Source organism: Anser cygnoides, chromosome 12 (assembly GCF_040182565.1).
Source record: "Anser cygnoides isolate HZ-2024a breed goose chromosome 12, Taihu_goose_T2T_genome, whole genome shotgun sequence".
Taxonomy (NCBI): Eukaryota; Metazoa; Chordata; class Aves; order Anseriformes; family Anatidae; genus Anser; species Anser cygnoides.
In genome coordinates, this window is record NC_089884.1 from 21197560 (window position 1) to 21220000 (window position 22441).

The window sequence follows — 22441 nt, forward strand, 5'->3', positions numbered from 1 at the left end:
CACAAATTAAATCGACATCCAAACTCCACCAATATACAAAGCAATTTAAATGATATTCATTAGAGCGATGACAAGTCCTGATGAGGCTTTCAGGAGCGGAGTCCTTCAGCTTCTGCCGACTCGGTTTCATGGTCATTGAGGCGTAACTGCAGTGACTGTACCTCCAGTTGAGAAAAAAAGGAGCCGAGAATACAACTGCGCTTCCTGACACACACACCTACCTCATTCTCCCTCTGCACAGGTTTACAGCTGAGCACAGACTTCAGGCTTTCCTCACAGTTCCTTGCAGGCTTTATATGCATGCACGCATTAACAAATCCTGTTCCTTTCCCCACCACCTACATATGCGCCAATTAGAAAGAATTCCATTTTCAAGTAATTTCATTTCACTTGGCTAGAAAGGTCACTAACTCACAATTATGATGGCTATAAACATGTCCCCCGTTTCCTACCATGCAAGAATGAATGTGATAAGTTGAAGCTTAATAAAGAAGTATTTTTCACTGTTAATTTATACTAAAGTTTAAAAATCACCTTCCCTCCATTTATATTTTTGATATTAAAAAGAAAAAAAAAAAAAAGATGGACACTGTCTTCTCCACAGGGAGTGGAACAGAGCTGACAGGTCTAATGCAGGCTTTTCTACAGTGCCAAATCATTTGAAATTCATTTCCCTTGCAACCAAAGTCCTTAATTCAGGCATCAAGAGGTAAGAAATCAGGAAATTAGCTCACTCTTTGTTACCAAGCCCACTTTGCCAGTGCACCGGGGGAGAAGCACATATCCGTGCCCTTGTGCGACACGGGGAAAGCCCAGCACGAGAAGCGAGGGGCACCCACACCACAGCAGCCTGGCTGCAGCAGGAGCCCCCGCTAGGTCTGACCAGCCCCACTGTTCCCCCAGGGCTGGGAGATGGGGGCATGACTGCTACTGCCCTTTCTTACTTCTCTTTGCTTGCTCTGGGACTACCTTTTCATTTCGTTGTGAAGGCTAACAACTTTAAAACCATGATACAGAGAAATGTCTGGCCTGAGTGGTAATTTTTAATTTTACTTTTTAAACACTCCTACACCTTGGTATATAGAATGATTTGCAGCTGTGTAATTTTTCAGTAAAGGTTATATACGTGAGGTTGGTGAATGGTCTGGACATAGCCATGCACCCCCAAATGTGCATCAGATTTTAATTCTCTTAAAAGATGATTTAACCAGAAGCGTGTTTCAAGCTATAAATATGGTGAAGTGAATCAAGCAACAGCTGCTGAGTAAGTTAATGTGTCCCACCTAAATATCATAACGTACTGCTGAAAAGCAAACAGCTACCTTAACATGTAAGCAGGATACTAAGTATAAAGACCTGTAGATCTGCATGTAAAAAAATGAGTTTATTTACCACCACATTTGTCTGTGTACTAGATAATGAATACAGCCCCTAAACTAAGTATCATAAAGCTAAGTATTAGTAAAACTTAGTCATCTTTTTCATGCTGAACATTCAGTTAAAATTATTGCCCCAAACCAAGTTCTGAAAACAGATTGTAACCTCGCTGATTATTCCAAAGCTTTCTGACATATATAATGATGCGTTAATACATAATTCTGCTCCCTCTCATAAATGACCCTGATTCTTTCTTCCTTCACTGGTAAAAAGAAAAAAAAAAAAAAAAAGACTTCTTATGCAAATATTCTTCAATGAGGGCTGCAGTATTATAGACATGAACATATATGAGCTTTACATTATTACAGGATAATTAGTGAAAACTCAACTAAATTCACTGCTACCACACCCTGGACAACAGAACTGCTTTCATATTCAGAGATAGCAGTCGGTAATTATTTCTTGGTCTCTCGTTTACCTACAGCAGGTCAACCAAGGGCTGGAAGGCACATCCTGGCACCAAGTCCCAGAAGAGAATTTACTGGGCCCTTTTAGCTGGAGAGCATATGGATTTATTAGTAATACCCAAGGGAGTTACACAGTGTTTCCACTATAACCACCCAGTCAAGTATACATGGTTAGTTCACACAATTCAGCAACTCTTTACACGTTCTGTAACTTTGGAACTCTTTTGTCTACTTCGCAAGATAAATTCTCATTTTATGACCATTTCCTGTATTCAGCTCTGTTGAGCAGTGTGGGTAACTGAGTAGCTAGCAAAGCTCCAACATATTGTTATAATAAAAAGTTACCTGAACAAAGTAGGCAAAAATAATTGCAATAATTTGATATTTTTCTAAGAAATATATAAGGCTCTCTGGAGGCATATTTTAAAATATAAAATTTATTAAATTTAGCTTTATTGCCAGTTGTCTCTGTCATCACTTGCACCACAGTTACTTCTTTTTCTGTTGCAGCTGAAAAAAGAACTTGCAAAATTAAAGGTTCTTCTCTTCTACACATGCCAGTACTTTTTTTAAATCTCAAAGTATAGCCAAAATTTTTGCTGTCATAAAATGCAGAGTCATATCTGTGTCTAGCTTTATATACCAAGATACATAGCCACATTAAAATGCAACAGATAATTCCCATACTGATAACACTAATCTGCCTTGGCTTAGATTAAAAAAAAAAAAAAATCACAAACAGTGTTTACCATGAAAGCAACTGCATAATTAAAACAATATAGTTTCAATACAAAAATAAAATATAATCAAGTTTCTAGAAAGAAGTAGGTTTCAAAAATTCCCTTACACTAACTTACAAGTCATATTTCAGTTAATTACAGATTTCTTGCTAAAACTTTAAGATACATTCCGTTGTTTTTTTTTTTTTTAGCTTTTTTTTTTTTTGCTAAATGTTGACTTCAGCGAACAGCTCTCTAAGATCTGGCATATTGATTTCTTGTTGTGAAGTGAGCTGTTCAAGCTCCATTTAAGATTTTCATCTTGCATGTAGCCCTGAGCACATCATAGCACCATAAATTAGTTAAATTGCACATTTATCACAAATGTTATTTTAAGATACTGCGTAAATGTGATGGCTGGAAGATATACAGTATGCTGCAACAAGCCACTACTTGGGTGGGGTTAGACCAGGGTCACCTTTACACACCTGTGATTTAAAGCTCTTACCACCCATCACAATTTCATTTTTAAACTCTTTCTTGAGGTATTTTGTTTTCTCTCGCAGTCTGTATCTTTCTAAATAAAATATCAAATGCAAAGCAAAAGTTGGAATTCAAATGCAAATTTTACAATCCTGCATTTATAAATTTATGTTTAGTAGGAAAAAAAATAACATAGCTAGGTTGGTGATTTGGTTAGCACTAATAGTTACCATGCCAATATACATATCAGTGTATGGATAAAAAGGACATTATTCTAGTTCATTGATTCTCTAGATTCTTTATAATGTGAAATCACATTGGTATGCCAGTCCTGGAGGTTCAGAAATGCAAGCTGAACTTTATTTTAATATATTTGGTATATGCAGCTCCTGACTAGCCATTCATTTGCAAAGTTCCAAGCATGTTTTAAAAATACATTTTAAAATAAGTCATTTCTGTTGCACATTAATGGACATGGCTGCTCCCTGAATTTTCACCTGCTGCATCTCCTCAATGCACATTCTGACCCAGAGAGTCAGGCCCTGGAAGTGACTTTTATCAGACTGGATGATGCTGCATCAGCAGTATTTGGTGTTTGCAGTCATCAATTCCTTGTCTATTTTTTAAGAATAAGGAACACCACGCAAGACTGTAGTCTCCTGCTTTTACTCCCTCCCAAGTCCTAGATAACAGTATTGCATGTGGAGCTTTTAGCATTACAAGTCAATGATGCATCTTAAAAATAAATTGATTGACAATATATGCAATAATCTGTCAGTTTCCTTATGTGTGAATTTCTGTTTTGCAACCAAACACTATATTTAAGCCGCTCTAATTTTCAGAGGAGGAATTCTCTGCTGTAGATGTAAGAAGTCTGGCCACATTTAGATTTAGATCATTGATTTGCAAAAAATGCAGAGGGCCACCAGGGAGGCTTCATAGAAGACTTTGGCTGGCCAGGTTGCCTCTCCTCAGTACCTGAGGGGCACTCCTGGGACAAGGCAGGCGACCAGCAAAACTGCACCTTGCAATTTTATTGCTGGAATTTGAGCTGAGGCCATAAACATTGACATACAAATGACCTTAAAATCAGATACAACTGTGAGCCAAAAGAGATGGAAAAAAAAACAGAGCTAATCATTAATCCCATTCATTCGGTCTGTTTAGCAGTATTTGCTGCAGAACGCACAGAACACAGTTACACTTGTGAAGATGTGGCACTGGCTTTCACAATTAGAGTGAGAGGAAGAAGGGAAGAAAAAGCACAAAGCAGATTGAATTAGTTGCTTATTGGAAGACAGTATTTAAAAAAAAAAAAAGAAAGCAAACTGTACATTTGACATTCGGATGGTAGTTATTACTTGAAACATGATTCTTAAGTGCTGTAATGGTGGTTTTGGTTCCCCTGTAACCATTTCTAGACTCCAAGTTCACCTGACTGGCAAAAGACATTATTTACATGCATAGTAATATAGGTACTTTGGAGATGTAAATTGTTTTCAGTGGTTTTGATGGGGTGACCTGTCAACACCAGAAGAAGTCTGTCATTATCATATAAATGCTCTTGCTTGTTTGCGTTTGTTTGGCCTGTGTTTATTCACCTTCCTTCCCTCCCTTGCTATCTGCTCTGTGTGTTGTACAGCAGGAGAGGGCCATCAGAGGATTCACTTCACAACCACAAAGTTTAAGTCGTCAGTTGCAGGTGCCTACTCCTGTCACTCCGAAGTGCTCGGTGGCGGAAAGGGCTGCTCTAACCTGTGCATCACCCAGCGGTGCCACTTGTGGACTGCTCAATAGGTTTGGGGAAGGCGTGCAAGTATTGGCATCCCACTGGTGCTGCATACGCAGCACAGCAAAACACCTATTTGCTTTGCCACACGTTGCTTCTAAACCCTGTCTTCACAGCCAGCCTTACCTGATGCTTAAAAAGGAGTTATAACGCTCATTTATCTGTTCGGGGGGGGGGGGGGGGGGGGAGGGGGGCGGGGGGGGATTGTTAATGCAGCCTTTGAATAAGTGCTACCCTGCTCTTTAAACGCTAAAGTTCACTAAAACTCCAGTGATTTATGTGCAGCTTTTGACTGCCAGCACCTGGCAGATGAAGAAACCTACTCAAGCTTCAGTCATAAACAGATAGCATACAATTTAATTTTAATGTGCTCATTAGTCGTAGCACATTTCAGACATAATTGTGAACGCAACACAAAATTATAGCAAAAAGACAATTTTAATGCTGCTGTAGAAAAAAAGGTTATATGAAGAGTCATATAATGGTGCTTCATTGTCAACAACAAAACAGGGCACAGAGTGCATTACAGTGTCTGTGCTGTTTACATGCCAATATTTTATACATAGATTCTCATATGGTGTCAGCTGTCAGTTACTTCTGCAAATTAACTGCCAAAAATGGAGACGAACAGAATCACTTAGTGTGCTGGTAACCACGGGTTACCTTTCATATGCCTAAAGATAAAGCTGCAGTATGGAATCTTGGGAGAATAATTAGGCAGAACAAAACAGAAAGTTACCAGTTGAAATAAAAAGGCATTCTACAATAGGAAATAACAACCAAGAGCGCTTATAAATAAGTAAAAGAGGTTATATCACAGAATGCCTCATAACTTTTAAGCAAAGTACTACAGTACAAACATTTTAAAGGCTTTATCAATGTTTAGGAAATACAGTACAAGTTTTCAAATAGATTTAACCCTTTGAGCACTGAGTTTGTTTTGAATTTTCTCTTATTTTATTTTTTTACTAATAAATACCTTTAAAAGTCATGTTGTGCAAAACAGTTATAATGCATGCCAGGAATGCAGTCCGTGGCTTCTGTTTCTTCAGACAGTTTTTAAAAAAAACAAAAAACAAACAAATGATAGCAACACTAATAAATATGTATAATTTAAACATGAACCTCTATTAATATAGATGTACTGTATAGCAAAACAAAACAAAACATACTTTAAGAATAATGTTTCTGAATACTTTATAAATGCTATCTGCCGTATCTCTCATCATATAATTTACAATGTTTGGATGTTAAAAGAAGAACTGTTAGATCTAAAAAATGAAATATACACTATATATAAGTACAGTTCATACCTGGGGCTTACCAGGTACAAAAAACACTGTTGCTAAAAATGCTGAAGAAAAAGAAAATGGCATTAACCACAATCACATTTTTCATAAGAGATTTTGAAATCTATACAATATATACACCTATGTTTCAATGTGAAAATTATATTTTTAAATTTTAAGGTGTGAGACACCTTTGCATAAATGGAGGTTCATATTAATAATCAGAACTAAGCTGGTAAGGTGTTTTTTTTTAAAAAAAAAAAGATCAAAAAAAACAACAACAACAAACATATCCATACATTTTTGCCAAATTAATGCAAAAGTGCTTCAAAGTACTCAGAGGGCTAAAGATTATAGGGTGAGAAATACCAGCACACTTAGGTCACATGAAAAAAGTGCACCAGAATTAGTTATAAATGCTTAATTAAACTGTCTGTTAATGCATGCAGCTTGATGCATCAGAGGGATGCACAGCAACTAAATCCAATTTACACAAAGTTCCAACACTTACCACTGCATTTTAACCTTCATATTTTACCAGTAACAACAGCTGATTATGCACCTCTATTTAAACACTGTACAGTTATACAAAACAGTTCAGCCCAGAGTGACTCTGGAGTTAAAATAAGAACATGTGCCAAGAACTAAACAGTAGCTTTAAGGCGTCTTTGACAGTTTTCCTCAAAGCAAATTACAGTTATTCTAATCAAAACCAAATGCTACTGCTTCTCTAACTCTGAAACATACAGAAGATGATCCTCTGGTGACTTCCCATGTGTTTTACTAAGATGAAGTTTAACAGCGTGCTTGCTTGCAAAAGTCCTGTTACAAAGTTTGCACTGGTAAGAAGTTCCAATATCTTCCTCTGGAGAGGATGTCACCAGCTTTTCAGACGGTGACTTTGCTTGTGCTATCTGATTGTTAATCTGTTCACTGGACAGTTTGGACAAGTCTCTTAACCTGAAACCCAGATGTGATTCAAGATGACTGATATAAGTTGAAGGAGTTCTGATCTGTGACGCGCAGTCATTACAAAAGAACACTGGATGTCCAGTGTCCAAATTTTTAAGGAACTTAGTTCCCCCCGTCCTTCGGAGCTGGTATTTCACATTGGCTAGCCAGTGGCTAATTGTGGTCATTGAAAGTCCTGTAAACCTGGAAATGTGCATTCTTTCTTGAGGGCTCAAGTCTGACATGATGTATTTACCCTCTGAAGTCTGCCGTAAACTAGCTGCAAACTGGGCCTGCAAGATGAGCAAGTGCTGAGGGTTCCAGTTAGACTGACGTCCCTTCCTTTTCTGAGCTGGTGTACTCTCTTCTGGTTCCTCTATTGTGGTACCATCAATGTCAGATTTCTCAGATATGCTGGAAGGTGTGGAAGATTTTGATGTGTGACTTTCTGTCAGGTTCTTCAGCATATCAGATATATCTGACAAGGCATTCTCGCGTAGCGGCGAGTTTGACATGAATGACACGACTGCAGATGTCTTTGCTGTTGTCACTGTAGATGAAGAAGATGCAGAAGATGTCGATGTGGATGACAAAAGCGCTGAACCCAAAGAGCAGCTTTTGTCACTCTTGCCTTTCGTCAAATCTATGGGTTGGTCATTGTTGACATGATAAAAATAACGGTCTAAGTGGTCTGTTTTTTTGGACTGTAGAGGTGGGGTGGCCACTGCAGCCTTTTCTGCCAAACTATTGCTCATTTTAAAAAGCATGGTCATTGGGTCCAAAGCGGGCAAAGATGGCTTTGCTGCCTTCCCAAGGTGAATATTCATGACAGACTGCAGCGCACTTAATGGATTTACAAATGGCTGTTCAGGAGGGTGATCAGTAATGATAGCTGTGCTGCTACTTAAAGAACTTACAATTGACTTAACGGGTTCTTTCCCATTTTCCGCAGGTTCTACAGTTGGACTGTCCTTGCAGCCATCTCTCTGAGGGACTGGGCTGTTCTGCTGGCTTTTAAAACCACCATCATTGGAGGCATCCATTTTAAGGGGTTCACTGACTTCACTACTGCATGGTGAAGGTGTTGCACGCTTCATTGGAGAAAGCTTTCCTTCAGGCTCTTTCATTTTCTCCTCCACTTTAGCCACCTTCTCAGTGACTTTCTTTACCAATTCTTCCATGGCATGAAAGTTTGTTTTTGGCACAGGTGAGGTCTGGCTGCTTGGTGGAGACACCAAAGGCTGGTTTTTAGATGGCGATACTAGTTCATTGTTTCCAAACATAGGTTTTAATGGTGTACTCTTGCCAGATGAACCCAATGATAGCTTCATCATATTTGGCAGCTGATAGGCAGCATGAATGCTGGGGTAGCCACCCCAGCTTGGTGTGCCATTCTGGGCTTTATTTATAGCTGATGTAACTGTGTTTTCTAAAGATTTCAATATATCTAGTCCCCCTTTAGGGCTTTCTTCTAGGTCATTTTCAGTCAAGTAATGGTACTTTGAAGAAATATCGTATTTCTCCTCATCTTCACTTGACTTTTCTTTGTCCTTCATTTTGTCATCAGCAATGTTTCTTTCTTTATCTACTTCTTTTTTTATTTCAACATTTAATTTAGGGGAAACACTAGACGGCGTATTGGAAGGAGATGTAAAAGTGGTGGCAGCTAGTGGCACAGACTGGACTTTCTCATCTACTAAAGACGTTATTGTAGGTGTTGCTGGAGCTTCTATAATTGGCTTCCCTTTTTTCATGGCAGAGTTAGTGACTTTAATAAAATGTCCTGTCACCATCATGTGAGCAGTGAGTTCCTGCAGAGTGTCATGCGAACTTCCACATTCCATGCACTTCAGAATTTGAGATTTCCTTGCCTCAAAGTGCCAGGCATAGCTTGCACCGTTCTGGTGACCATAGCGATTATTTGGTGTAATGTAGGGATTGGAATTCTTTTGAAGTGCATCATTGGTATCCAAGATTGTTGCTTTTGGTGTCCCACCTGTGGAATCTGGTGAACTTGGAAGTTCAAGCTCTAGTGATGCTTTCTTTCTAGTAGCTGGGATAATTTTTGCTGCTACAGGTGTAACAGGTTCCTTCAGAGGCACTTTTTGGTAGTGTTTTGTTTTGATCATATGAACACTCAAATCCTGAAGAGATTCAAATGAATGACCACAGTACATACACTTTAATACTTTCTGGGCATCTTCTTTCCCTTCCATTTCAAGCAATGAGCGTTTACGAGGTTTGGACCATCTTTTAGGGTTATTGTTATCAGTTTCATGGTTGTCATCTCGATAATGTCCCGTTTCATTCATGTGCACTGTTAATTCTACTAAAGTATCATAGGCAGCACTGCAGTCTTTACAGCGGAATTTACTGGCTCCAGTAAATATAGAGCCATAAAGCTTACTGCTTTGTCTGTACAATTGAACTGTACTAAAAAGGCTCGGTTCAGGAAGAATTCTGCTCTGAGAAACTTGCTGCAGTGTTTTAGCCATAGCAGTCTGGTGCCAGTCAAAGCTGCCACTTCCACAACTACTGCTGCTGCTGCTGCTACTGCTGCTGCTACCGTTGTTTTTTTCTGAAATTGGCTGGTGAATATTCAAATTGAGATTGGACCAGTAGGAATTGGAGAGAAAGTTATTATATACAGCTTTCATTTGTTCTAAACTATCAGATACAGTAGAGTCTTCGAGTGGTATTGAAACCTCCTTGTTCTCTTCTTCATTTTTAATAGAACTGCTCTCAAAGTCTGCCATGCGGTCACTTGTCTCACTGATGTGTGACTCACTGTCCATTTCATGGCTAGAAAATTCAGCAGCTGGAGAATTTTGGTAGCTTTGGCAGTTCTTACTGAAGTCTTTTTCTGGACACATATATTTTGCTGAAGGCTCCCCATCAACTGTGTTTTCATCAGGTTCCACATCTTCTTCCACCAATGCTGCTGCTTTTAGTTCGTCTGAAACATAGGCTATTATGAAGAGAAGAAAATATAAGTTAGTTTCTGCTGATCATACTTTCACTCGTGTTTCAGCCAAAGAACTGCACTTATTTGCAAAATTAAACGGTTAAAATTTAGTGTTTCTTCTGAGCAAGAAAAAAATCTGCTCTTCAAACATAATTTGCCACCTTATTCTTCTCAAGGGGCAACAGCTTGAAATTAAAACTAAATTTGAAATTAATGAAGCACATTCTGGAGGTGGCATTCATTTCTAAAGTAATAAATTACTTGTATCAACCTCAGAGACAGCAGTTCCTGTCTGTCAATTAATATGTCTTATGCTTCTCCTACCCCTAATGCATTTCTTAACAGACAGATTCACAATTTAAATTAAGCAAGCATTTTTTGCTCATTACAGTTTTGAGACTCAATCTTTAATAAATATAGAGTACAACAAACATCAAAAATTCCTACAAAGTAAAAAATAAAAAATAAAATTCCCCAGTTGCAATAATTAAAAAATGAGATTTTCAAGAAGTTATCATTATTAGCAGTTATCATATTTCAGAGGAGGAGACAGTAAAAGCAGGTGACACAACCTTCTGAAACAACTCACTAACAGCAATTCGAGGATATTCATTATGGGTGTAACAAATGACCCATTCCCATTTAAGCATACCTTTCTCAACAAGAAAGCCCATGCAGAATTATGTCAGGAGCTAGTTCAAGAAAATTGGTATGCTGTACTCATTCTTGCTGTATAAATATATACAAGACCTTCCAGTGGACCTTACAAATGTCAAAGTGTTTGCTCTTTAGACTACTTTGTCAATATTTACTCAGCATAAGCTACATAGACACCCAACAGGGATCCTGTCTTTTTTTCCTCCTCAAGTAATGCAACTGGTGACGTAAATTTAAGATACTCTTCCTGAATAGGATAGTTGAGAAATGACAGTAAACACATTATTTTTTTCCACAGAGCTTCTGTGCACGTATTCTACATATATTAAGTCTACCTAAATTATTCCTTCAGGAAGGGAAACTACAGTAACATTAGGAGAGGGATCATTAATTGATCAAAATAATCTATTTCTATATAGTGCATTAATTTACAGCTAAGAAAGCAAAATAGATCATGACTGTTCTGAATTAAGTGGAATTTAAAATGTGCTTGCAATCTATCACAAATATAATTATAAACTTTGAAAAAAAACATGTTTCCAGTAGACTGTATGGTTGAGGACACTTGACTTTTGACCTTCTTCTCTGCAACACATCTGGAATGTATGGGTATCTGTATTGTAAACACATTAAATAATCTACAGCTTGTTTATTCAGGCAATAGTGCTATGAAGATAATGATTAATATCCCGAGAAAGAAAAGTGTAGGAGAATACTATAGTAGATATCACGTATACAGTATTGAACCATGCAAACTTATTTCAGTGAAAATATGTTTACATGTTGTCAGAAAACCAAAAAAAGACATAAACAACTGTTAAAGCAACAATGTAATCAGGCTTTTAGTTTCATAAGGAGTATTTCTTCATTCTGTTAGGAAATACAAAATATTCACTACTATTTCTCACATGGATGAATAGTAGCAAATCTTCCTCCAAGCATGGAAAGTTATAATCTGATCTACAGAATACCAGCTAAACCTTTGAAGGCACAAACATAACACAAGAGTAACAGGTAATTGTGATTATATGATTTAAGCTCAGGTAATTTCAACACAGAAAATTCATGCAGCAAGGCTCCTATTTTTAACATTTGGAAGAGTGTAGTTTGAAAGAATTAAGTTAAAAACTTTAAATTATTATAAGATGTTTTGAAGATGCTGATAACATCTTTAAAAACATATATGTGCTCTCATGAAATAGAACGTCTCCCTTTTACTCTATGCTTTTTCAGAATATTTTGAAAGAATTAAACAATCCTTTTTTTACGTATGCTACAGTCATGCTGGCAATCTGTAGTCAGGATCAGTGCCTACCACACAAATACATGCAATGAAGCCACTATAATGAATTTATCATCTAATGAGATGGATTTCATTCAATAATTTCATTCTCTTATAGATGGTACAGATTGCTTTTTATCTTATTTGTGACATCATGTTTCTAAACTCTACCAAAATCTTCAGCAAAATCTTCAGCAAAGCAGACCAGAGCTCTCTAGAGCTAAAAAAATTTAAATAATTACTCTCTAGAGCTAAAAAAAAATAAATAATTACTAGTAACTTGTAAACAATTGACAACCAACTACCTCCATCTGAACCATGCCAAAGATCTTAGTGATAAGAATGAAGAAGGATGGAAGGAAGAAATGACAGCATGAACCTATGATTTGGAAGCAAATGTACCCTTTTTCTTTTCCACCTTGTCGAAACAATTTTTCTTTTACTACTCTCATTCCTTTGCCTCATGTGAAACTGAAGACTCCCTTTTTAAGAGGTAAAGAAAATCCAAGGTTATTGTCACCCTGCCTGCATTAGAATGATCTCGTGCACACCTGCAGCCTGAGATGAAAGACCAAAGCACCCTATAAATGTACCTGTCCTTCGCTCCTTCTGTCCACTGGGTACTAGCACGAGCGCGTGCCATCCACTCCCACACAGCACATACCAAAGCCCTGGGCTGGGTCCCTGCACGCCACTGGAAGTGCTCCTGCAGACCAGTGCTCACCAACGTGGACAGGGGGCACAGAACGAAGTCCCTAATTAGTGTGGTTTTCTTTACACTTTTGTTTCTCTTACCGCTGAAATCTTGTGAATTTTGTTTGGATGAAACACTTGTATTGTCACATTCACTGTTTTTTTCGAGAGTGACTTTTACATTAGGGAAAACCTCCAGCATGCGGCTCATTTAAATGTAAATCTATTTACCTTTCATGCTTTCTTTGCCCTTTTCACCAACTATCAAGCATATTTGCGTGTTAACCAGGAGCTGCCTCTTCCATAGCTGTTCTCCTTCCTAAGCTCAAGTTGTGAAGCCAAGTTGTGACATCAGTCTTTGATCCAGATATGTGGGAAATGAGGAATAAACAACAGCGTGGAATTTAACCCAGCAACCTGCAACTTTAATCAAGCTACAGTTTGAACAACTCCTTCTGCTCCCTGCACAAGGGAGAGGAGGGATGAAACACAACATTACCCCCTACTTACTCAACCAAAGGTGTATACAAGAGATGAGGGTGTTCAGGGAAACATCTCAGCCTACGACTTAAAACACGGTCCTAAGCAGTTTGTGCCAGTAGCTTCTAACATCTTATTCCAAGGGCTGGTCACCTACCACGTGCCTTCAGGGCTGAAGGACAGCATCATAAGGCAACCCAGCAAGTCTTGGCCAATCTGCAGTGGCAGACTCAGCCATTCTCAAAGGTTTCCACACCACTACAGGTAGGTTTACAGTGGCTGAAGGGCTCACAGCTCCCTAAGGCTTTGTCCTCAGAGGGTCCATCAGCAGGCAATGGATGCACTTCCTCCTCAGAAAACCCAACTGAATTGTTATCAGCATGTGGGACAGAAGGGGATTAAGGCCAAACTTCAGTCTCACACCACAGGGGAGTATGGGATTAAGGGCACTGGAGGAAAGGAGCCAATCTGCAGCTAAGGGAACCTCTGATCCAGCCTGCCTCACCACAACTCACTCAGAGGGAGACGACCGGCGTTCTGTCTAGGTGCAACAGACAGAAGGACAAGGAGGGCTGTGCTGAGAAACTTCTCCTTTGGTTAAGTACCTACGGGAAGAGCAAAGAGGCTATGAAAATGGAAAATAAAATCAGGAGGAGATGGTTAAAAAAAAAAAACAAAACTTTTCACTGAGATTCACTGCTGATGGAGAGATTGTCTTTAAGAAGCACTGTCTCCAGTCCATCTGTACTCAGCTGTTTGCTTCTTATTAATAAAAAAGAGAGACTCTTGGTTTGATATGTTTCAAGTGTAGAGTAAATGTTTGAAACAGCAGGGCATCTGTACAACTGTTCTTCAATGCCTTGACAGCAAAGTCTGAGGGGAAAAAAAAGACTTTAAAGGCAATTCTAACAGCAGAAGTTAATAAGAATGGAAATGAAAGAAATTATGTACTTCTGTATTTTTGATTTTCTTTTTCCAGTGTAAAAGAAGAATAAAAAGTCACCATTCCCAAAAAAGTTTGTAGTTTACGTCTTGTAGGACACCATACCCCACAGGAAACTGCATGCAAGTTGACGATGTTGTCACTGTGACATATTTGACAAAAGATGGGCAGTGGTTCTGTGGGGAGGCCTTCAGTTTCTAGAGATGAGGATATCCAAGGGATTCTGGAACCTATTGCAGGTACAGCTATTGAGAGGTTGAGAATGGTTCCCTCATTAATATTTATTAAAATTATTAACTAAACTGCAAGGTAAAAATGAAATTAACACATTTGATATAAATACGTAACTGTAAGCTGTGGTATAATGGAATTCATTTCCATACAAGGGGAAATTACCTTCATAACCGAGCTATGGATCATTTCTTTGCCAGTGGAAATAAATGGTGATACATCACTACCCAAAATGATCTATATACGTGCATATTGTATATACACTAATACACTCATGTACCTCTCTCTACACTGACACCACAGGCACTATAGACACCTCAGACACTATACAAAGCCGGAGAAATGTCATCGGCCCATTATGTTTCTTCAGAGCTGGAACGACCACTGCTCCGCTGACCTCCTGGGCCAAACTCTGCCACCTCCCGAGGTGCCCACCAGCACAACAGCCCCTGGCTCGAGCCTCGTCTATGAGAGCTCCTCGGTAGCACTCAGATGAAAATGCGGCGTAGCTTTCCTCCCTTCCATGGCAGCATCCACACAATATCCACAACGTGGTCAGACATGCACCTCGAGTTTGTTTGAAAATACAAAACCCTAGCATTAAAGACATACTTTACTGTTCTCCCAAAACCAATTAATTGCACAAATCTTCTCATATTTCCTGAAAAAATGCATCTGAGACCATATATTTCGGCTTGGATCTATCCAAATATTTCATTGCTATACTTTTGCAATGTCTTAATTATGTTTTTTTGCCAAGACTTTGATTTTAATTAGCTTACCAGCATATATTTAAACTAGAATATAAGCTCTTTGCTTGAAAAAGTATCAAAACATTCAAATATTCTTCCAACGTGAAAAAATGCTTGACTACAAGTTCATCAAAACCATTCAATTTCTTGGAAGTATTTTGATTTAACCAAATGGCCTTTTATTAAAAAAATGCAACCAACTTTATTACTTATTTATGCACGGTTTGAAGTCATCGTGTAATGCTAAGGATCATTTCCCAAACCACCTGATTTTTCAGTGCATATTGAAACTTTTAAACCCTTAAAAAAAAGGGAATCCATTTACACTCATACTTCAAGAACAGAAGACAGACACTGAGAGCAGGAAGGCTCCAGTCACCTAAGAAATTACTTTATTATTATTATTATTATTTACAATTTAAGTAACCTATGAAAAAAACCTCAAGGAGTCTACAGTTTCTGTGGGGTCATTCAGAGTCAAGATGGGGCATGGCCTGAACACAAGTCAAGAGAAAGTCAACAGCTTTCCTGAGACACTTTGGCTGTGCCAATGGACATTATGCACAAAATTAATGAACAGAGGCAAGAGAAAAACAGCCAGTGGATGGAGTCAATCAGAGACCTAATGCAACTGTAGGCATACAAAATAGTTCTATCAGTCTGTTAGAAAACTCCCACTCCCCAGCCCTTCCGCTTACAGGAAGAAAGGCAAACATCTCACCCACAACATGAGTTATTTCTATACAGAGTCTGACTGATAATTCGCATGTAGCTGAAACTATGTTTAAGACTTCACCATGTGGCAGAGATGTCAGTATATTCCCAGTGAGGCAACAGAAACAGGAGGCCGTAGTGGCTCCCGGTTTACAAGAGTGGCACATGACAACACTGCCCCCGAACAGGCATGGCAATGCTGATCAGCCAACACCTTGAGAGGGACGTTTTTTTTGTTAGAAAGGTCAAAAGTTCTGTTTCATAGGGGCAGGACTGTCTATTATGGGAGAGAAATGTCATTTCCAAGTGGAGAGGTCAGCACTGCTCTCACCTGTCGGCTGAAGTAGCTGGTACCTTGCACCGAGGCACGATCCTACTCCAAGATTATTCTGAATATTCTGCCCACTGGCAAGGTCAAGAATATTAATTTTTAACATGTCAATTTGATGTGGTGTGCGTGATTCATGCTTGTTTAGCTGGATTTTTTGTATGTTGATACATCTGCAGACTTTGCATGCCAGTAATATTGTAGTATGAAGTTACTGGGAATCAGCATGGATGGTGCAACACAGCATGCCAATTTAATAGGTAGCTATCATTAGGCACCAGAAACTTTGAAGTGTACTTGTGTTTGTTCCTTCATGAAAATACTGCAGCTGTCTGATACACAGAGCTCAGAAACAGGCCAAAGGAAGATGGCCAGCTGCTCTAATATAGCATCCTGGCCTGGTACTACATTTGGAGCAACTTCTGAGAGTTCAGATCAAACGTTAAGTGCTAAGAGTTGAGAATTACATGGACAAGAATACAGAGGAAAGAGATGATAACCAGGACTGAGTTCATACGTCATTAACGTAAAAAGCAAGCACCTCTTCCTCATGTCACTGTATTCCATACTCCCCTGCCTTTCGTGTACTTTAAAGGAGGGTACAGAATTCAGGTCTCCTGTTCAATTCAGACTTTACGCTGCCATACAAAAGGTATCATAGAGGGAACCTACAAATAAAAACAGTAAACATTCAAAAATTGCTACTAATTCTGCTAAAGCAGGCATTCCTTTTTTCTGGAACCAAATACCATTCAGTCTTTTTTTAAATGAGATATTCCTGTTAAAAGGAATATATGCTATCTCCTTCATTAAATATACACCTGAAAAAACAGAATGCCATTATATTAAATGCTGGCTTAGGAACAACTTAGCACAATTGGCCATCATTCCACTTTGGTGTTCAAAAGCTCCAATGACTGTTTTACTCTTCACAGCAACCCTGTGGAAGAAGCATTCTTACCCACAGTTTATAGCTGTGGACCTGGAAATCCAAATAAGTTAAAAATGACTTGCCCAGTGCCAGACAAGAAGACAAGTAAAGAAGCCTGCAACTCCTGTAGGTTAATATATATAACGCAGTTATTTACACAAAGCATGAGCAGAAAGCTTAAATCTGTGTTTTGTTCCTATGCTTCTTCACAGTATGTTTATGTGAGTGCAACCTATGTGCGTAATTGAAAATAATTGCTAGTTTTCAGCTTAAACAATTACTAAGGATAAAATACCCAGTGAAATGCCCACATGTGCACATACTGTGCAAAATCTAGAGTCTGTGGTTAAAGAATCTCCACTGAGCCAAGCTGCTAGAATCCAATAAATGCTGAATCTGCACACTGCCAGCAAACTCCCTTTCACAACGGGAAAAATAGGAAAGGTTTTTGAAATTAGGAAAGGAATTGTCACAACTCGTATCCAAAAAGCTTTCTGCTCCCAGCACAGAGCAAGACTCCAGGTAAGCCGTGAATGTCTGCTCTACCAGGGCAGCGTTGGAGATGTAACACGGTGGATCATGCCTCCCTCCTCCAAAGCCATGCTCTGCCTTAATTTCTGCTTGGGGCCTGAACTCCCTGAATTCAACCTGCTAAGCAGGGTTTTTCTAAAATCTGCTCATATTATCCACCTGTGAAACGTAACACCACGTCTTCCTAACATGGAGAACAGCACAAGATCATATCATGCTGCAGTGCACGTAGGGTTGCGTGAGGATCGGTCTGAGATCTATCTCACTTAGAGAGCTGATCTGCAGGAAGTTTCTAACAAGAAGGGATCTGAAGATTGACAAAACCTTTGAGAGATTCACGGTCCAAATTACTCCCATGTATAATGCACTAAATCACATGGATTTTTAAAGAGAATTCCTCATGTAAAATTTGCTATCAGATGTCAATATTGTACAGCTGGAAGAGAACGCCATGCTTATGAGAAACAGGAATAATAGCTCAAAGCATATGGCTAGTCAGGAACAACAGACCTTTTTTTCGGTTGTCCTAAATTTGCAGTCACACATACACGATACAGCTGACTTCCAAAAATACCGCTGCGTGGAAGCTGGGGGGCAGTTTATGCTCCACTCTGCATGCCCACGGCTGACGACCAGCAGCAACGCAGGATCACAGCATGCAAGCAGAAAGGCTGGGAAACACGATGGGCTCCTGTGTGGACAAAAGGCCCTCACTTGCTATCGTATTTTGCACTTGGGGGGAGTAGATATTTTGACAGCCTCTATGAGCATAAGCCTGAAATTTCTGTCTGATCCTGCTGAAATAGAAAAAGGAGAAAAAAAGGTCTTGGCCTTCTCTGTCACTGCAAAAACAGTCTTTCACAAGCACTATTGAGACTAGATCAAGTAGGTAAGTAAGAAACAAGAACTGCGAACACCCCGTGGGAATTCTCAATTGCTGTTTGGTTTGAGTAGCTTCATGGTCATCAATATTCACGAAGTACCTTCCTCTTCCTCCCCTCCCCACCTCCAGGTTACTGGGGAAGGGGTGCCCTTCCTGCAAGAACACCAACGTTACAAACGCACACCACGCACAGGGGCACACAGCTCCCCGCTACCCCTCGGAGGGTTGAGAGCCAGCTAACAAGCCATGGAGGGGGGAAAACACCAGGGGAAGGATTCAAGAGCCAGACACAAACTGTTGAAGTAAATAGCTCATGAGCAGCCCCACAGTCTGAAAACATTCACATAAACTTACCAAATACAATTACTATGTGCATTAGTAACAGGGAAAAAAAAATCTACATTTTCTGTATAAATTATTCATCACAAGTAAATGTGATCCACTCTGAGACAAAACTGGTTTTGTGTTGCTTTCTAAGACAGTTGCTTGGTGTGAAGTACTACACACGTGTTAGAATTTCCCACTCCATGCAAGCACATATTACAGCAGGAAGTAAATGCTTGATTTTGATTTAGGAGGGACACTGGGTTTTGGACTCTTCACAGAATTTTTCTAGGCATAGAATTACCATTTCCCCGAGTAGACAAAAATATTTACTGGAATACCCAAAGAATAAAAAATAATTGGATTTTTTAAAAATTATTTTTATTAAAAGTCACTATCAACATACTTGTAAGAACAAGCCAAATTATCTGTGTGAATTTGTACTAAAATATGCAGTGACACAACCTCTGCTTGATATCAGCATTTGGGTGGCATCTTTTAATCACTGAAAAGCACACAGTGCATTCACCAAACGAATACAAGATTCACAGCCAACTCCAGGATAAGCAGGCATGAGCATAAAAGTTCTCAATATGGCTCTAATAGCTCTTAATTATTATAATCCTTCACTGAGCAAACAGATGTTTTAAGGGAACTTTAGTTTCTTCGAATGCAGTAATCAAACCATTCTGCTTCTGCCCTGCCTCTTTTCAGTAAATGCTTTGTATACTGGAGTGGAAATAGCAAATTTAGTGACAAAATGACCATTTAATTGTCACAGAAATCTGTTTCTGAACAAAACTGATGTTGTCATTTCTCTTTATCCACATTTCTCTGAGCCTTCTGATTACAGTTTAGAGTTTTTTGGACTAAAAAAACTTACACCTTACTTTCTATAATCTTCCCACATCCTTGGTTGCCACATCTTACAATCTGCCACATCTTACAAGTTTTACAGTGACCAGAACACTGGCTTTGTATTTGTGTTTAACCATAGTAACATTAACACACATCTCGAGCTGCAGCCTTCATTTTTCTTGCAAACTTGAAATTCCTGTTGAAGCCCTTTATACAGTAGTTTCAATAGCTATTTTGGTTGCAGTGACTACTTACAATGAACTCCATACAACTGTATGAATGGTATAGTAGAAATCCAAATGATTTCAATCACAATTTCAGCTATTGTGAACTTGTACTTATAATGAAGTTTCTCCATGAAAAAAAGGAGTTCACTGTGGGCCAACAAAGCTTTGTGTCCTTTCAGAGTTTTTATTCGGCCTTCATTTACGAAAAACAACTATTGACTGCTGTATGAATCCTATGACTTAGAGAAAGCAAATATCCCAAGGATTACCTCTACAAGATGGCCCCAACTTGTTTTGTATGGAAAGCAAAAAAAAAAGCACTGAATATTCATTTCACTCATTTGCTAACTATACTAATATACTCTTTTGTAAATGAGTCTCTATCTAGCACTAGCTATTGAACTGAAGGGTATTTGAATAGGTGGGTTTTGCTATAATGCCACACTAAGATAATGTGCTGGAAACAAATGGTTCACTGATTCCTGAATAGAAAATTTGCTGGAAAACCCTGAGAACTAGAAGATGAGGGGGAGGGGATTAAAATGCCTCTTCAAAGCCACCAACCAAACCCTTGTCATTTTTAAAAGATGTTCCTATGGCACAATATGAATAGTTTATAGCCACAATTGTGAACATTCAATGTCATATAAGAAAAGACACTTGTCAAGAGCCTTTCCCTTACAAGCACCCTCATCATGACCTGTGTTAATGAAGTTAATTGAATTTAAGATCAATAATGGTTAATTATTGCAATTTGACATTCTGAGATAAATGGCTTTAAGACAGAGAAATGTGTGTGTATGTGAATTCTCTCCAAGAAGGTGAACACGTTACAGCCTAAGAGGGATCACACAGTCCTTCCATTGATCCTGGTACAATCTGATCGACCTAATCCTCTGATGAATGTGGGCTTTTCACAGCTACAAGTAAATGTTCTACAAGACTACTCTAACCCTTGTCACTAACCAAATCTATATGAGCTGTACACTAGAAATCTATTGAGATAGATTAAAGAACTGCTGTAGAAACAAGAGATGCTTCAATAAAGATGAAGGCTTATTATACTGACTACAAACGTTGCATGCAGTATGTAATTATGAATGCTTATGGATTATAAGAGCTTAATTTTAGTCAGTTGGATGTAAGTGGTCAAAACTGAAAAACAGTGTGAAATTATAATAATTAAAAAAAAAAAACAGATAAAAAATAATCCAACAGCCACCCTGAATTTGATGACTTATCTGTGAACGTTCAAGAAGTGATTTCAAAATCATCCTTGAAATGTGCAAGAAGATAAGAAGATGCTCATAGACAAGTATTTATTTCATAAAGTCACTCATCAACCCACTACATATTTTTTTTTTAAGTTTACTTTCATAGTAGTTCCTCAACAGGAAGACATTTTTTCAAACATGTTAGTAATGATATTCTTACATGCATACCAAACAAGTTAAATGACCACTTACAAGATTTATAATGACAAAGTAAATGTCAAGGAAAAAGTATTACTGATTGCAGAGCACTGACAATAAAAAGCCGCTGAAGAGTTCTGTCAAAATGTAAGATTATGCAAAAACACTATTGAGAACACTGCTAATCATCCGCTCTTGTCAATTACTTGAAGGGTATCTGACAGCATATTTACATTAAACACATTTCAGTAGCAAAATCCTTAATGCTGTATCAGAATATTTTCATTATCATTAGAAATCCTCTAAAAAGTCTTTTTCCAGCAGAGTATTATAGCAGCAATGATGTAATATGTATCTCTGTACCAGGTAGGGGCATCTATTTCATGCAATTGTAGCTAGATAGCATTTGAAATAATACAAAGACTAAATACACACGTGAGATGGCAATCTCCATGTTCCCTTACCCAGTGTAGGTACTTTCAAGTAACAGCTTTGTAGGAGTCTCAAACTAAGCACAAATGAATGATCTGTCTTTGTCTAGCCATTCTTTCAGTCTTTTACTCCTCATGTGACTGTATTTTACTATGGCAAAAGACATTATCAAGCAGACATTTTTTCTCAATCTTTGATTGTAACTTACAATTCAGCTGCTTTATGAGGAGTCACATTAACTACCAGTACCTTTCACCCACCATGGAAACTTATTTTAGTTATGTCTATCTTATACTTTATGGAACCCTTCCTCCAAAATAGAGAAATAAATGAAATGTAATGAAAATGAAATGTTGATCCTTTCCATGCTTCAGCAGGCGTTACTAAAAAAGCATACATAACCCTGTTGGATGCGTAAAACAGTAAGCACATAAAAATGGACAGAGCGTAAGCATGAGCTGCGTTTTAGAAGGAGTTCATTGCAGCTTAGAGGAAGAAGGATAATCAGGTCTGTTATGGGTTGCAGGATCCATTCACGGACCTTCCACTGTCTTTGTTGTAGACAGCACACTTAAAACTCAGTTTACCTATCTGTAAAAGGGGAAAACAGTTCTGATGCTCTTACTGCTTCTAAAGCTCTACTGGATTTCAGATAAAAAACACTTATTAAAACTAACCTTGTAGAAAGCACAGGTCACCCCTCCTAATCTGGATCCAATCCAA

General features: G+C 38.5%; 1 protein-coding gene across 8 annotated transcripts in view; it reads right to left on the reverse strand.

The window, feature by feature from the left end:
- Positions 1–5164: 5164 nt before the first annotated feature.
- TSHZ3 (teashirt zinc finger homeobox 3) overlaps positions 5165–22441 on the reverse strand; it is an 83379-nt gene continuing 66102 nt past the window's right edge. For 7 of the 8 annotated variants that reach the window (XM_067004212.1, XM_067004213.1, XM_048073303.2 and 4 more), the window contains one exon: positions 5165–10043. In XM_067004212.1, coding sequence (XP_066860313.1) covers positions 6844–9948 — 3105 coding nt within the window. In that variant the 5' untranslated portion in view covers positions 9949–10043 and the 3' untranslated portion in view covers positions 5165–6843. Of the gene's footprint in view, positions 10044–18092; positions 18850–22441 lie in introns of those variants that run through there. The other variant, XM_048073305.2, reaches the window with a different exon arrangement.